The 16,872-nt window shown below is 44.3% G+C and overlaps 1 protein-coding gene across 3 annotated transcripts in view; it reads right to left on the reverse strand.

Moving 5' to 3' along the window:
• Positions 1-423: 423 nt before the first annotated feature.
• The window catches only part of Wdfy1 (WD repeat and FYVE domain containing 1), a 73,882-nt gene continuing 57,433 nt past the window's right edge, over positions 424-16,872 (reverse strand). Inside the window, exons 3-9 of one of the 3 annotated variants that reach the window (XR_001785590.1) lie at positions 15,365-15,477; positions 13,036-13,162; positions 12,020-12,125; positions 7,255-7,356; positions 5,600-5,744; positions 4,406-4,514; positions 424-3,732 (exon numbers count right to left, since the gene is read on the reverse strand). Coding sequence is in view for 2 of the 3 variants with exons in the window: in XM_006496543.2 (XP_006496606.1) it covers positions 3,673-3,732; positions 4,406-4,514; positions 5,614-5,744; positions 7,255-7,356; positions 12,020-12,125; positions 13,036-13,162; positions 15,365-15,477 (748 nt within the window). In the remaining variant the exon portion in view is untranslated. The remainder of the gene's footprint in view (positions 3,733-4,405; positions 4,515-5,599; positions 5,745-7,254; positions 7,357-12,019; positions 12,126-13,035; positions 13,163-15,364; positions 15,478-16,872) is intronic. The other 2 variants (XM_006496543.2, NM_001111279.1) reach the window with 2 other exon arrangements.

A 16,872-nucleotide genomic window follows, 5' to 3' on the forward strand; every position in this document is an offset into this window, starting at 1 on the left:
AGTTATCCTGAGCTAACTGGTGACTCACAGAAGTTTCCTAAACTTCAGCAGAGACCACACTTACCCTCCTACTCTCCCATGCAACAGCATAACATGCTAGCACTGTAAGACAGGGCACACAGAGAAGGTGCCTGCTCTTAAGTCAGACACATGGACAGAGACAGACAGACTCCTCATTTGCAACAGCATGACCTGCTAGCACTGTAAGACAGGGCCCATGGAGAAGGTGCCTGCTCTTAAGTCAGACCAGACAGACTCTTCATTCTGTCATCTGTAAAATGCAAATGGAAAATGAACTTGAAGGGTGATGCTAGAATTCAACAAGATAATGTAGGTAACTTGCCCAGCACACAGGATGACACGTAAGTGTGACAAACATAGACGTGTCCCGAGCTCTATCCAGAGCAAACAAAATTACACAAATTAAGGAACAAGCAAGGGGTATTTTATTGTTATATGTGTATTCTCAAAACTAAAACTAAAAATAAAATAAAAAAGCCCACAAAAATGGAACCCACAAGTAGAAAGAACAAAAATTTGCAGCGTCTCTCGGATACACAAGGCATCCTACTCTATGGAAACACAGTTGTACAAGGACACATTGACTTACTTAATGTCACCTTTTGCTTCCCAAGTCAAAAAACAAAAAAAGGCTACAGAGTAAAATACTTTACATTGTTCTCTGATAGAAATTTGTTGCACGATTAAACTTCAACTTATTCAAAGAGTTATTGTGTAGTAAACTGCAGAAAATAGATGAGGCATTCAATAATCTGCTCACAATTAACAATTAAGCAACAGACACTTGCAGAAGTCAGCATATATTACTTATTTGTTAAGCCTCCCATGTAGAATGAGCAGATCACTGTCATTAACAGTAACTTGATGCTTGTCATTTAGGAGATATTAGAAAGTACTTTTAATGAAACCCTGATTTTCAAAAATATCTTCTTGGGTCTGAGCTGCTACTCTATTTATCAATTTTGACAAGTTTAATAAATATAGATGTTAACAAACTGAATCACTGGTGCGGGAGAACAAAGCATAGTCTACAGCAACAGTGTCTATTGCTGCCCACTAGGCAGCAAGTTAAAACTGGGACATAGTAAACAATTACAGTCTAGTGAATAAGAAGTGGTTTCTACCAACATACAGGCCTATTGCTATCACTAGGACCAACTAATAAAGGACCAGTAAAGAACACATTGAGAATAAAGACTCGGCATCACTTTATTACATACTAGATCTAAGTTCAAGACTCTTGTCTAACACCCTCTACTTCTTGATCCTTGTCTGTACAAATTAGCTTGAGAATTCTGGGATGGAAAGGACATAGTTGTTACTTGAGGAACTCTCTTAAGTGATGTGTTTAGCAACAGAATCCAAATAAGGCAAAAAGCCTGAGCCTTATTGTCCCTTCAGTCAGTAAACTTGAGAATATAATCTTCACCCTCTATAAAAAATATGGCCCCCTTTGCTACCTGACACATAGGGGAGCCTGGCAAGCACGTTTTTGAAAGGAGATGTGACCACAGGCTCAAGTGAGGAGCGAAGTGCATTCAGCCTGCATTCCCTCCTAAGGTCCCTCCCTCTAATTCTTCTTTAAATATAATTTTTCCTCCTTGATTTCTAATAGCCTCTTAAAAGGCTCAAACCAACCACTACATGCTCTCTATGAGGCACGGGGTTTTCTATCAGGAGGCTTTAAAAAGGAGAGGGAATATTCAGTTTGATCTACCACAGATATCCAAAAGTCACATTTTACAGATGCTTTTAAGAAAATAAACCCACGCCTGGCTCAGCACTATTCCACAGGGCAATGACTCCGCCATGGTCTGTTTCCCTTGCGTGGGCAGAACCACAGGCTGAGCTAAACCAAGCAGCGAGGAGAGCATTCTACATTGTGGTTTCACGACGTCACCCACTCTCTTGTCCAAAGCACTGGAGCAATCCACATCTTGTATAGTGTAAGGGGAATCCAATGAAAAACCAGCAGTTAAAAGTGACGCTACATAAAACATAAAGGGGGCAAAACATCCTTTGGTCTTATTTCTCAAGTCAAGAGCTCTCTGTAAATACAGAGCCCATTATGCCTGGCTGCCTTTCCTTTCCTCATTGTTTGTGTTTTATCCATTGTGACCCCATAGCTTTTCTGCCTGTTTTTTTTTTTTTTTTTTTTTTTGTTTTTTGTTTTTTTGAGACAGGGTTTCTCTGTGTAGCCCTGGCTGTCCTGGAACTCAGTTTGTAGACCAGGCTGGCCTCGAACTCATAAAACTGCCTGCCTCTGCCTCCCGAGTGCTGGGATTAAAGGCGTGCGCCACCTCCTTGTTAGCCATGTTGGTAAAGTGATAAAGCCTTAGTCCTCTCTGGCAGAATGGCCTTGATCTTGATGTAACCCAACACAGTGCTACAGTGAGATTTTAAATCCATACCCATTAGCAAGAGTCACACGGATGCTGTAGGTAGTCATTATTCATCCGTTAAAGCAGTAGGCCTTTCCTACCGGCAAGCAGCAGGCTCCCACGGTTCTACTGGAATAGTTCATGTGCTACTTTCTGTTTACACAAACACACACAAACATCTCTTGGTAATCTGGCCAAAAATTGGACAACACATTTCATACAACAGCTTTTCTAAATGCTATGTAAGTGATTTGCAGGTTAGGGATTACTGTACAAGACCTGACTGATAATTTTAGCAATGGGCCACCAATTTCTTTCTATGACACATGACTAACACTGGTCACAGCTACAACATAATACAGAAGCGCCAGAGTACTTCTGAGGGGCATAACTTGCTACCATATAACAAGGGCTTGGTCTTGGGACTACAAACAAATGTATCAGTTAGCAAGACTGGGCTGTTCCATGGAGTAGGCTGCTGGCACGCATCACCACCATGGTGGTAGCTGAGTTTGCCATGGGTCATGACTAGCTACAAAGAAAAAAAATGTCAGGAGGCTTGTACATCAGCACCATAAAAGAAAGCTTTGTCCACAGGGCAGGTTTGGGAGAAGGAGATGAATGTGCTCTGTCTTGTTATATGACAGCTGTAAAGGTTCACCCAGGGGACACTGGCTGGGACAGAAACAACTAGAGTGAGCCAAACCCAAGAGCAGATTAGGACACCACCTGACAGAACAGGTACCTTGATGAGGTTTATCAGTAACTCGGTGTAGAGGACATTTGTATGGCAAGCATAGGTTTCTCACATCTGGCCACCTCCCCTGAAGAAAGACAGAAAGCTCTCCCCCAGCCCCTGGTTGTGTATCTGAGTACTCTCAGGGGCCTCAAGGACCCTCTCGGGAGACTCCATGTGTGCTCATGGGTTTGCATTTAAGAAGTTCTAAGCACTAACCTTTTTCATTTAAAAATTTTTCCTTCTAAACCCTTCATTGTTCCCTCCTTACCCACTGGTTCAATGTTCATGAGGCAGTTTTGCTGAGGAAATTCTACTCCTTAGGAGTCCGTTGTGGACAGACCTTTTAGACAATTTCCACAAATACCCCCAAACACACCTTTATATAGATTTTTTTCTTTTAAAAAATATTGATTTGTTTTTTTAGGCGTCTAATGTCCATTTACACGACAGTGGCTGTTGAGCTACATGAAGGGTCTCCATTCATGGAGGATGCTATGCATCACGTGTAGCAGACATCACCCAGCTCTGGGATCAGTGTGGAGAAAATCCAGTTGCCAGGCTGCAGCCCACCACAGGAGTCATATCCCATATCTACAAGGAAGGCACATGGAGAAGAAACACTTATCATGGGGTCTAATTTCAACAGTTAGTACTGACAGCTTTGTCTTTTTTGGCTAGAGAACCTCCTTAGGACTCATATACAAATAAAGCAACGTAGTTAACTAATTACATTGAAAAAAAACCCTCCGAAACAACAAGGACAACAAACCACTTCCAGGTAGCATTTTGAATCCTGAAAATAATGTTTTACTATACTGTATAAAAATAGAAACTATTTGTTTTACAATGTAACTAAGTATAAAAGATTTACTTTCAATTTCTGTTTGTGATCTAAGAATTTAACTTAAAAAATATGATTATTCTTCACAAATAGGATAGGATGTAAAGGAACATTAGCCAAGAAGACAGGAAAGGTTATAGACTAACAAAGACTCAAGACAGATGGGACGGGAAACCCTCAGGCCAACTCAGAATCCACAGGTTCCAAGAGACACCTAGCCCTCACTATCATGACCACCCACCCACCCACAGCGAGTCCCCATCAGGGTTAGGAAATCACAAATACCTGCTCTGTCATTCAGGGCTTTGAACAGGCAATTACTGATTATACCAAGCAAAGGCAATGGCACTAGAAATGCCTTGAAGCCCGCTCATAGCCTGAGGACAGCTCTATCTCAGCTGAGATGCTAACAGGCCAGCTTACCTTCACAACACGATCTGTCCCACAGGTCACCATCAGTCCCCTTGCAATGTCCATGGACATATGGGAAATGTTATGTTTTCCTTCATGAAATGTTGCTAGAGAAGTCCGGCTAACAAAGAGAAAGACAGGTGAAATGTGCGGACTGTAGCCAGGCCTAAGAGAGAAGCAATCTTTTAGCAATGTAGATGGCTTACACACAATAATGTTACCATTATCTTCTAAAAATATAGCAATGGTTTTATAATTAACAAGGCTGTACAAAAGGTTTCAACCGTAGAGGCTTTGGTCCCAAAGCCAAGACCTCAAAAAGGTTAAGACACTCAGCATAAAAATAATGTATTCCTTCACTGGAGAGCCTGGTACACAGACATAAAACCATGGGCCCATAGGGCTAAGGAAGAAGTGCACTGGAGGAGATCATGAGCAATGATGTAATGTAGTAAATGATGCCAGTGAGCATCTGCCACAGTCAGAGCCATGGTGCAGCCCTCCCTCTGTTAGCTCATGGCCCGTCATGGGTGGGGACACAGACCTCTGCTACTGTAGCCATGGCTCAGGAGAAGGAAAAAATAACAGCCATTTTCTCCCAATGGATCTGTCCACATCAGGAACATCTGATGAAGTTACCTAAGACCATGTGAAGAAAGAGCACAGGTCTTTCCAGTCTTTCCCGTAACTAAGTTGGCATGAGTGGACAAAAGTCAGCCAGCTCAATTGCTGCTGCCCACTTACTTACACAGGGACATGTCTCTGCAGAGCCCTGTGGGATGGGGCTGTCAGCTGCAGGACTACTCCAACGACCCTCATTGGTACTTGGAAAAAAAAATCTGTCCCAGCCAGTGAGGCAGCTTGAGATAAAGAGCGTGTGTGTCACAAAGCTAGGACAGAAATTTCTCTTCAAAAACGGTTCATGTGGCTTGACGAGATGGCTCGGCAAGGCAAGGCACTTATCCACCAGTCTGATCCTTAAGAACCACAGGGTAGAAGGAGAGATTCCACAAGTTGTCTTTGAACCTCCACATACAAGCTGTGATACACATGCTGGCCCAACCCACCCACAAAAAAATGTAATTAAAAACAAACAAATGAAGAAACATTCCAAAGAGATAAGCATATGGGTAGAAATCTCTCTAGAACTGCTGCCCATATGCAGATTCCCATCAGACAGAGAGGGCAGGACGCAGTAAGACGAACCAGCAAGCACTCACTCCTCATCTTTGATGGAGTCGTAACAGGAATCACAAACTCGAACCTGGAACTCAAAACCCATGACGGGGTAACTGGACCGCTTGCTGCTGCACTTCCCACAGACGGCCTGCCCACACTTCCTGCAGTGATGCTGCCAGGGCGGTGGAGGAGACAGGAGTTAGCTTTGCATTCCTGTAAACTCGGGGAGAATGTGCTTGATAGACCCCAGCACCCACTGCATCATCACTGACACTTGGAACACACATCAGGAAATGTCCCAGTAGGCAAGGGTCTTCAAATAAAAATGTCCTTGTTTGGGGACAACAGCTATATCTGTCTGGTTCACAAAGAGCAGCACTATTCAAACCAAACCCAAGCTCTTTTAGGAACCCAATCGCTGGAGATTCTGGCAAGAAAAAAACTATTCCTCCTTCAAAGAAAAAAGTTAAAGTTAAAGTTTTAAATAGTCTTCATGGAGGAATAATGTTCTTTTTGGCTTTGCAAACTCTTGATTCAGAAAATAAGCTCTAGAACTTTCCAGAACACTCCAATTATTACCATTGAATGTAGCAGACCTTAACCACTAACCCTTTAGTGACTATCTATCTATCTATCTATCTATCTATCTATCTATCTATCTGCTTCTCTCTCTCCTACTAATTATTAATGCATAAGAATAAAATTCACTCTTCGGTGTTTTCTTTAGAAGGAATACTTCACCAACTATAATATGCTGTTCACTGCTATGGAAGCATCACACAGCTGGGCGTGGTGGCGCACGCCTTTAATCCCAGCACTCGGGAGGCAGAGAAGGGCGGATTTCTGAGTTTGAGGCCAGCCTGGTCTACAAAGTGAGTTCCAGGACAGCCAGAGATACACAGAGAAACCCTGTCTCGAAAAAAAAAAAAGAAAAAAAAAAGGGTGGGGGGTGGGGGGTGGGGGAAGCATCACACAGGATCAGCCATTTCTGGGCATTTCTGGGTAATAAGAAATAACAGAAGCCCAGTCCTGGCTGCCAGGCTGGATGGGGCTTTACTGACGAGCAGCTCTTTGAGTGAAAGCAAAGCAAAGTTAGTGACACACACGAATGCTAGGCTAATCCCTCACCAATGATGAATGATCACTATGCTCTCACGTAGCCCCCAAATTCATGATCAGCCAGATGCATTTCACAGCAGGACTTAGGCATCGTATGAGTACCCAGTGCTACCAGTAAGGGTACTGGGGGCAAGTTTCTCAGTTAAAAAAGAAAAAGAAGAGATTTGAGAAAGTCTTAATGAAAATGATCCAGGTGTATTATACAGGCCAAACTTGGTCATGCTCACTGTCAGTCACATGGCCGTGATACAAAATAATAGAGGAGAAACCACATTTGTAAGAACAAAGTATGATTTTCTTTTTTCTTTTTCTTTTTTTTTTTTTTTTTTTTTTGTTTTTTGAGACAGGGTTTCTCTGTGTAGCTCTGGCTGTCCTGGAACTCAGTTTGTAGACCAGGCTGGCCTCAAACTCAGAAATTCACCTGCCTCTGCCTCCCAAGTGCTGGGATTAAAGGCGTGCGCCATCACCGCCCGGCAAGTATGATTTTCTAAAAATTTGAATTAAAGATAAAAAAATAATGAGATGCAAAATTCTTCCAGAAGGAGCAAACATTGGCTACTCACCTGCCTCAAGCCCAGGGTCTTTGTGTCCCACATCTGTTTTATATTCCAGAAGAAGGGCTGCTCACACTTCTGACAGGAGTCGCTTTCTAACCACTGAGGAGCCTGGGGGCAGCAGGGAAGCAAAGCCAACATCTACATGTTTACACTGGCCTTCCAGACGTTAGCACAGAGTTCTGAAACGTTCTGGACTCCATGTTTCTTTTAAATCCCACATTACATTTTAGCTGAGGTTCCCATGATCAATCCCATGGTGTTTAGATGTTCTGTTGTTGTTTTTATATGGTTGGTTGCTTTTAGGAGTCGGTCTCACTATATAGTCTGGCTGGCCTGAAACTTTTAGCAATGCTCCTGCCTCAGCTTCTTAAGTGCTACAGTTACAGATGTGCACTCCCATTCTCAACTCCCGCTGTCAACAGATTCCCAGACATCCGTGTGTGCTTCTAAGTGACTCAATTGGAATTCTCCATTACTTTCTCACAGTTAGAGTGGTTCTAATATCAGAACCACTCTGGTCAGATAAGTCCAGGTCAGATCCCAGGTGCCAACCCTAGCTTTCCCACGTCCCCCGTTTCCTCATCTGGTACAGTCCCTGTAAGGCTGTACAGCTAAGTGTTCTCAACAGTGCCTGATGTACAAAGGCGCTATGAATCCCAGCAGTACACAGTACTTGATGTGCTTAAATGCACCAAATCTGTGTAGCAAGCACAGGGATCCAGAACACCACCACTGCCACTGTTCAGGCAAAGGAACTGTGGCTTACAGCCTGGAGCAACTGTCCATAGTCAGACAGAAGCTGAAGACCACAGAAAATGAAAGAGGCTGGTCTATCTCTCCTGATAGTCCACCATGCTCCCCATAGCCTGTGAAAAAAGGGCTGTATTCCCCTTTATGACATGAGGTCTCAAAACTCGGGACTGGGAAGTGACAGCTGAGCTCTGGCTTCGGAAAACCATGGTTAAGAAGACAGCATATTACTCTGGTGATCTAGAGGGCAGAAGAGCACAAGGGAAGGGAAAAGTATGCTTTTAGTACATTGAGAGAGCAAACAGTAGTCAGTGCATAAATAGACATGTGTTTTGGAACAAACTTTAAAACAAGAAAATCTGTCATTTTATTTTGTTACTACTCAGAAGCGGGTGTTAAACTCTAGGTTAGCGCGAGCTCTGTGAGTGTTGTCTATGGAGAACAGAGGCTGTTTGCGCTGAGAAGAGCAGAGCAGAGCTGAGGACAAAGCTCAGCTGCTGACTGTTTGCCCCATGGAGGAAGCCCTGGGTTTGTTTGATCCCCAGAGCTGCAGAAGTCGAGGGTGGTGGCACATGCTTATATAGCTCCATCACTCAGGCAGTGAAGGCAAGGAAGATCAGGAGGCCAAAGCCCTGCTCAGGCCACAGACAGGGTCCCAGGCTGGTGTGGGTTACATGAGACGCTGCCCTCAGAAAGAGAGCAGCACAGTGAGGGGTGGTGAACCAGGGCCCGGCAGCTCCCACCAGGGAAATGCTCTACCACTCAGCGACATTCTCAGTCCAGAAAGGAGGATGTTAACGAAGCACTGACTTCTATCTCTTTTCTGCATCCTTTTCCATCTAATCTGAGTAGAGGGACTTATTAATAATCTCTCTTTATTACTGCCACTAACTGCTAACTCATCTACACTGTATTGATAGATAAGTACAGTATTCTACATTCTAAAGTCTGCTTGCTTAAATATTCTCCGTAACTATGGTTACTTGTTCATTCATACTTATTTCCCAAAAGGAACAGCCCTAATTATACTCTGTCAGGGAAGCAAATATGGTCTATTGTGGGAGGGAGTTCATAGCCACGGTGGGCTGGAAACAGTCCAGAGACACTCCAAGTGAGCAGTGTGGAGCTGGAGAACCGTGCTTTATCCTCTGGCCACTGGCTAAGGAAGACCCGGGTCCCACACAGGATCAGCCCTCACAGACAACAGACTATTCACCTTTGTATTACATTTCCCTAGCTAGGAAAAAATTAGTATCTACTAAAAATAATGCCTCTTTTGATAGAATTTTCCCCCTGCTCCATTAGAGAGATGACTAGCAGGAAGTCGTCTTTGCCCACAGGAAGCACCTTGACAGACAGGGCTGTATTTTTCTTTTCCCACACGCACAATTACAGTCCACCGTTATGTAATCTGAAGGAAGGACGATGCTCCCACTTTCTGACTGCATTTTCTAAAAGAGTGTACAAAGTACAACAAACGTGGGGTGAAGGCAGAGTAGTTAAACCCAAGAGACTCCCACAGCTGTGCCTGGCTATGCAGGAAGTGCACCCTCCCTCTCGCATCTCTGTTCTCTCAGAGGAAGGCAGGAAGGATGGACCCAAGAAACAGACGGCACACCAGCCATTCCTGGTGTGTAGAGCTGGAGGCTGGGGAAGACAGAACCCAGTCCTAGCAGGCATCCATCCGCAAGGAAAGCCCTAGCACGCGGCACTGCAGAGCCGGTACGAAGTATGTGGTGCAACACACACTCCAAGCCTTACCAAAAGAGTTTTAGAATATACAAAACCAGAAGTTCATCAGCAGCCATGCAACCGGAGTTTCCGGTTTGGCTTGCCACACAAAGCTGGCAGGAAACCTGGCACTTAGTAATACTTCTGACTTAGGCAGCACATTTTATCAGTTATAGAGCAGTCTGGTTTCTTTATGGGATGGCAAGTTTCTTGTAGGTAAGACCCAACATTTACCATGTGTTTTCCCCTAAGCTGTCAGACAGTGCGGCCACCCTGTACTTGCCTGCTAATGCTTCTGTAGTGAACCTGTCTTTACCACCCATCCATCGTCCTTCTTTAGATCCACTTCTGCTATCACCATTACGAGCCATCGATGTCACTGAGCAAAGTCAGACCTCACAGGTGCCAGCAGAGATGAGCAGGAGATCCTGCCTGGAAACCATCTGATGACAGCTATAAAAAGCCTAAGGATGTGCACACCCCTACACCAGATCTATTTTCAGAAATTTGCATGGGATGAATAATTGAAGAACCTCATGGTGACAAGGTCAAGCAGAGTCACTGTGGTGTCACTCAAATGAGCAGACGATCAGATTCTAAAGAAATGGAGGCACCTTAGACATCCTCTCAAACAATGATTTCACTTTATAGAAAAGGAAATAGATATTCAGAGATTAAAACACTTATCTAGACTTATCCACACTAGTTAGGGGCTCAAAGAAATCTAAAAACCAGATTGCCTTAAAGATAAATGTATCAGTTTGGACTTAGTGGAAGACAGCACAATGCAAAATAAAAGCAGAGAACTACTACATCCAATCCAGTAGTGACACGGGTGACAGGCCCCCAAAACCTGGACGCAGTCCCAAGGCGAAAAGTTCACGGAATCTTAGTCTCCTGGAACCTTGGCATTCCCAAAGCACGAGTGCTCCAAATTTGTTCCAGCGATAATATGGAGGGTCTTGCATGCTTTCTTATAGTATTTTACTGGATAAGAGTTAGAAATCTCAGGGTAAGCTACTCCCATATGCAAGAATTTACCGTTATCTAGGAAGAAGGAAGGTTGTGGTCTAGGGAGGAACCAGAGTAGATACTTAGAACTATAGATAGCTGAGTTACACCGATACACAGGAATTTACAATGGCCTATGGGGCATGGCCTATGGGGCAAGGTGGACTACACAATAGACTAGAATTGGAACAATGACAGGGCGTGAAGCCCTTGCCCCTGGCTTCTAAGATTAAGCTGACCTTCGGTGGGGCTGCTTTTGATCCCAGTTGTTAATAGTAATTTTTACCCCACTTGGTTCCTGTTAGCTTTTTGTATGCATTCCTCTGTTTTGTGTAAAAGTCACTGGTAAGACTGGTGCTCACTTTGAGAAAAATTACAGTGTGTTCCTATTTGTTTGTCACCCTTTGCGTCGCCAACTCCTTGCCCACCTGTAACGGAGATTTTCTCCTGAGGATTGAGGGGGCCTGACTGAGGCTGGTCCGCGGCAGAGAACAGAGGTGCATTTTCCCCAGGAAACTGCCTCGCTAGTATGCCCTGTGACATCCTTCTCAGGGCTTCCAAGCTGCAATGCTCTGGAGCAACCTGAATACTCAGGAAGGCCTCCAGGAGTCCGAATCCATGGATAAGCTAGAAGGCTGTTGATTGCAAAGAGTCCTCCAAGCTAATATTCAACCTGAATGCTGCCCATCTGTTCAGACTGTTCATCAATGCCAGAAACTCTCACCCAGGACAGAATACGGCACAGCAGAGAAGGCTGAGTCAGCAGAATGCTTCCTGTGAGCTCATATCTCAGGCGCTCACACAAACAGCCAGACATGGTGGCATAAGCCTGTGATCCCAGAGCTGGATTGCTGGAGACAGGTAAACCCATGGGGTTGCTGGCCAACCAGTCGAGTCAAATCAGTGAGCACTGGACTTGGTGTCTCAAACACCAAGATAGAGAGCAAGAGAAGAAGACACCCAGTTTTGACCACAGGCTTCACATGCACATGAAACCTGCACCCATGCATAGATACACAAATGCAATATATACACATCACATTTACATGTATGTGTACATACATGTATACACACAAGTAAAATAATTTAATTTTTAAAAGTTTAAAAGACAGGCTGAACTTTGTTAGGCAATAATCCATAGGTGGAGCAGTGGAAAGCCAGGGTGTGCTCACCTCTCAGCCACCTTCCAGCCTGCAAGTTGGAAAACTGAAAAGACAAAGTGGGCTCTCCTCTGAAACTGCCCACCCTCCTGCCCGCCTACCAAGCTCTTGCTTCTTACCTCTTCTCTGCTAACATCCATGTTCCACACTGCAATGCCACCATCTGCCGAGCAGGAGACGAGCTGCCTCGTGAGCTGCAGGTAGCACAGTGACTGCACTCTGTCACTGCAAATAAGTGGTACCCAAGTCATATGTCAACATAGAAAAACCAGAAGCTCACCCCGGAGCTCAGCACTCTGCCTTCTTTCTGTTATTGGCTGTTGCCTTATCACTATGTATTTGGTGTGGTAACGAGGACTGTGCCTCATCCAGCATGCTTTAACACATTACCCATGGCCACTCCTTTTGGATCTGGCACTTAACACGTTGGAGAGGATGAAAACACTACAGATCTGTGTGTACATTACCATAATCTATTTACTTATTCAAAACCAAAATGGAATGTCACTCTTACTGAAACTCAGTTCATATGAAGAAGCTGTCAGATCACGAGGACCACGAGCAGCCATCTGCACACACAGCCACAGGTGCCGCAAGTGCACACATGGGTAGGAGAACTCTGCCCTCTTCCTGAAGGCTCTCAGACACGGATGCCAGGCAAGTCATCTCCTGACCTGTTAACTTTGGCATCTAGTTTTTTTTCTGGCTAAATTTCAACTGGATTCTAATTACAGTAAACAGCCATGGTCTGACCAGCAACAAGGAAGAAAGGAAAATGGGGTGAGGGGGTAAAGGAGGTGCTGCCTTTGGAATGCTAGAAGGCACGCCCTAAGTATTACAATGTCAGAGCTCAAGTGACTATGGCTGCTGATATACACTTTACTTTTTGATGACATACATCTTAGGGTTTAATAAACTGCTCATGCCTCCAGTACTTTAGTACACACAATCTGCCATGGTCAAAGTTTCCAAGTTCAGTCTCCAATCCACGCAGCCACTCACTGGGAGAGAAGAGTGGTGACCTCATCGGACTAAGAAGGGAGAACACCGTACACTCCACTTTCTTTTTACTCAGGATTGACAGGACAGAGTACCCTCCCCCTGCCTCTGATCCCCACCCCAAACGGTGACATACTGGTGGCCTTGAAGGAGGAGTGTCCGGCCTTTCCGTCCCCCGATGTCCCACATGATGACGCTGTTGTCGGATGCTCCCGAGAAGAGTAACCGTTGGATAGGGTCCCACCAAAGGCAGGCGATGCTACCTAGGGATGTGAGAGAGGAGTCAAACAGAACTCGGTATCAGGACTCACAGGCTTGACTGTGGGGAGCCCAACCATCATCTGAGGCTTGGAGTAAAACATCTATTTGGGCAAACAAAGGGTCATTCAAACCACGATCTCACGAGTCATGGAGAAAACACTGTAAATCCATTATCCAAACTTGGAAGTTGAGAATTTCTGAGCCACATAGCTCTGAATATGAAGGCCTTTAAAGTTTTTCCTTGTTCTGTACCAATAATTTATAAAGTAGCAAGATATAAAACATCAGTTCACAAAACTTAAGAGAAAAAAATCCCAAAATGTCATGAATAAACATGCACAGCTTGTCATGCACATTTAATACAGGATAAAAATCTAGGTCACCCTGACCCATGAGAATCCACAGACATTTACTCTAGGATGAAAATTAGTGAAAAAAAAGTAAGTTTACTAAGTAAATGTGCCAAAGAAGTTTGACCAAAGAGAGGGAGAGAAGGAGAGAGGGAGGAAGGGAGAGAGGGAAGAGGGGAAGAAGGAAGGGAAAGGAAAGGAAAGGAAAGGAAAGGAAAGGAAAGGAAAGGAAAGGAAAGGAAAGGAAAGGAAAGGAAAGGAAAGGAAAGGAAAGGAGAGGAAGAAAGGAAGCAAGACAGACTGGCTCAGCCCTTACATTTCATACACTGCTAACTTATCAAATGGGATGCCCTTGGGGAAATCTTTCGTATGGAGAGATTTCTCTTGCAGGGTGTCTTCAGTTGTTACTACTGATCTAGGCACCAGCTGCTAACAAACTAATCCTGAGCCAGTGGCACAGGCTAATAATTCTCCTGGAGGTATACAGAAAGTGAAGTGGTCACGTGCACAAGAAAGGAAGAAAAGCCAGTTTCTCACATAAGGTTTCTCAAAGCATAATAAAAGCCAAGGACAAAACAAAAAGAGGTTGGCAGAGTGAGCGCAGTGGCCCCATTTTTCCCCGTGAATTCTGCTGAGTCCAATGGCCCTCATGTGTCAGTCAGCGGCCTAAACCACAGAGAAACATGCTGACCTGGAAAACCACTAAGGAGTCTTAGTGCCCGCTCTGCCCTCAGAAGCTCTGAGACCCTGAAAGGTTCCGAGGTCATGAGAGAATCTGCCGTGCTTGGGAGGGGCTGCTCGGGAGCTTTGCTTCTCTGCCACAGAGTTTCCACGTTCATTTCCCTTTTACCTCCCCCAGAGTCCCTGATCTTGGACAGTCTAGTACATCTAAACGGTTTAGCTAAAGTGTGTGAGATGCCCAACTTGCTGCACTTGAAAGCCTAAGCACAAGGTACTAAGTACAAGTACCATCTTAAACAGATCCACATCAATCCTCTCAACAAATCTTCAGCTTTTCAGTCTAAACTACAGGACCTCAAACTTCCAATCTGTGACTCAACAGAAATGAGATCCAACAAACTCTAAAGTCCATACTGCATTTCAGCTCAGTGAAATGAACTTATCACCCACATGTACATAAAGGTTTACACAGCTCGGCCACCGGGAATTTTACATTCCTCTATAGAGACCTGCCTCCATACAATGAGTGAACCTAGTCCTGATTCAGAGTACACTGACCAAGTGCCAGGCTGACCACCCCATGGAGTTTCTCTAATGGTACCACTCTAGAAACTAACAGAATCAGAACGGCAATAATGAGAATTCTTCCAAAGGTCTGTTTAAAAGAAATGGTCTGGGGATGGAGGCATAGGTTAGAGATAGAGTTCTCACTTGGCATGAACCAGGCCTGGGATCAAAACCAGTACTGCACACACTTCCCAAAAAAGTTCTTATAGAAACAATAATTTTAAAGGTTCTTGGGTATGGTGGCTCCCAACTGTCATCCCAGCATTTAGGCTGATGGAGGAGGATTATTATGAACTGAGGCCAGCCTGAGCTGCACATGAACTTTCAGGTCAGCCTGGGTTACCATCAGACCTGCCTTAAAAACCAACCAACCAATAAGTAAACAAGATAAGCAATACAAAGCATCCATTTGAACAATTTAGACAGGATTTCTGATGTATGAAACAGACCTCACACCTGAACCTCAGCTTTCTTTTCAATGCCAACACACGGAACTCAAACTGAAATATGGCAGTTCTCAAGGAGTGGACCACTCCCCAAACCCACAGAGCTGAGGACTGAATTTGGATGCCTGAACTAGTTGAAAAGCTGGTGACCTGAGCCCACCTTCATGTCCCTTGAGGGTCGTGATAACTGAACAAGTGTTCTGCTCCAGCTTCAGCAGGGTGATCTGTCCCGAGTAATCGCCAACAAAGGCGTGCTGAGTGTCCAGATCATACCTGTGGAGAGCAGTCAAGGAAAGGTAATGGACCCATTTCAACACACTCGCACACAGCAAGCCACGCCAGCCACAGATCTGGAGTCACATGGTGATAGGCAGACACTGAAAGAAAAACTCAGCATCAGATCTTAAGGAAAGCAAGTATCCATCCAACAGCTGGTACATCGAGGGCAGGATCACAGGAACCAGCAATAAACGTCATGTGAGCTGGTAGAGAAGACACACAGGCAGTTACAGTCGAGTTGTAAGAATCCATTAAAATTGCTAAATAGTGAAGACAGTGTGTGCGTATACACGCACGCACACACACACACACACTCATCATGATGTTTTATGAAATATCTATACAAATGATGTCATACTGACAGCAACTTCAGGACATGGACTTATCTTCCTTTTTGCCTAGGGATAATCCAACTTTAAATGACGACAATGGCTTACTTTACAGTTCCATAATGCGGACATCAGCTATCTGTTGTGGCAGCCAGCTTGAAGCATATTAATTACCGGTAGCGATTCATTCCTTGCTCACTCTGTAACCAAGACACTTGTAGAACACCAGCACTGTATAGAAAACAACAGAGAGACGGCTAGTGTTCAGGAGGCAGAGGTCAGGAGAACTACAAGCCAGGCCATGGCTGTGACTTCGAGCCGTGTTCTGCAAAGCTATTATGAGAAGGCTTATACGTGACAGAAAAACTCACTTAGAATATAATATATTATGATGTAATATAATTAATATATGAGCACTTCTCTCTTGAGCCTAAACTGTACAGTATATTTTAAATTTTTATCTTAATTATCTCATGTTGTACATTCATTTGTAACAAAAATTAAGAAAGTTATTTTACGCCGGGTGTGGTGGCACACACCTTTAATCCCAGCACTTGGGAGGCAGAGGCAGGCGGATTTCTGAGTTCGAGGCCAGCCTGGTCTACAAAGTGAGTTCCAGGACAGCCAGGGCTATACAGAGAAACCCTGTCTCGAAAAACCAAAAAAAAAAAAAAAAAAAAGAAAAAAAAAAAAAAAGAAAAAGTTATTTTACATTTGTTTGTGCAAGAGGTGCACCATGGCACCATCCATGAACCAAGTGTAGAGGTCAGAGGACTACATTCAAAAGTCAGTTCTCTTCCATGTTGGACCCAGGGATCAAACTTGAGTTATCAGGCTTGGGGCAGTAAAGACCAACTCCACTGAGCCATCTTGTTGGCTTATAACAAATGTTTTAAATGAAAACTTTTGGTGGGGCAAAAAGAAAAGGAATTTTGCTCTTCCATTCAACTGTAAGAGCGAACTATGCAGGGTGCTGTCTGCTGTTGATCACCTCTGGTCAGTGCATCTCCTGTCAGTGCTGGTGCAAACAGCAACCAGAGGTCACCTGGAGCAGAGGTGC

Source organism: Mus musculus, chromosome 1 (assembly GCF_000001635.26).
Source record: "Mus musculus strain C57BL/6J chromosome 1, GRCm38.p6 C57BL/6J".
Lineage (NCBI taxonomy): Eukaryota > Metazoa > Chordata > Mammalia > Rodentia > Muridae > Mus > Mus musculus.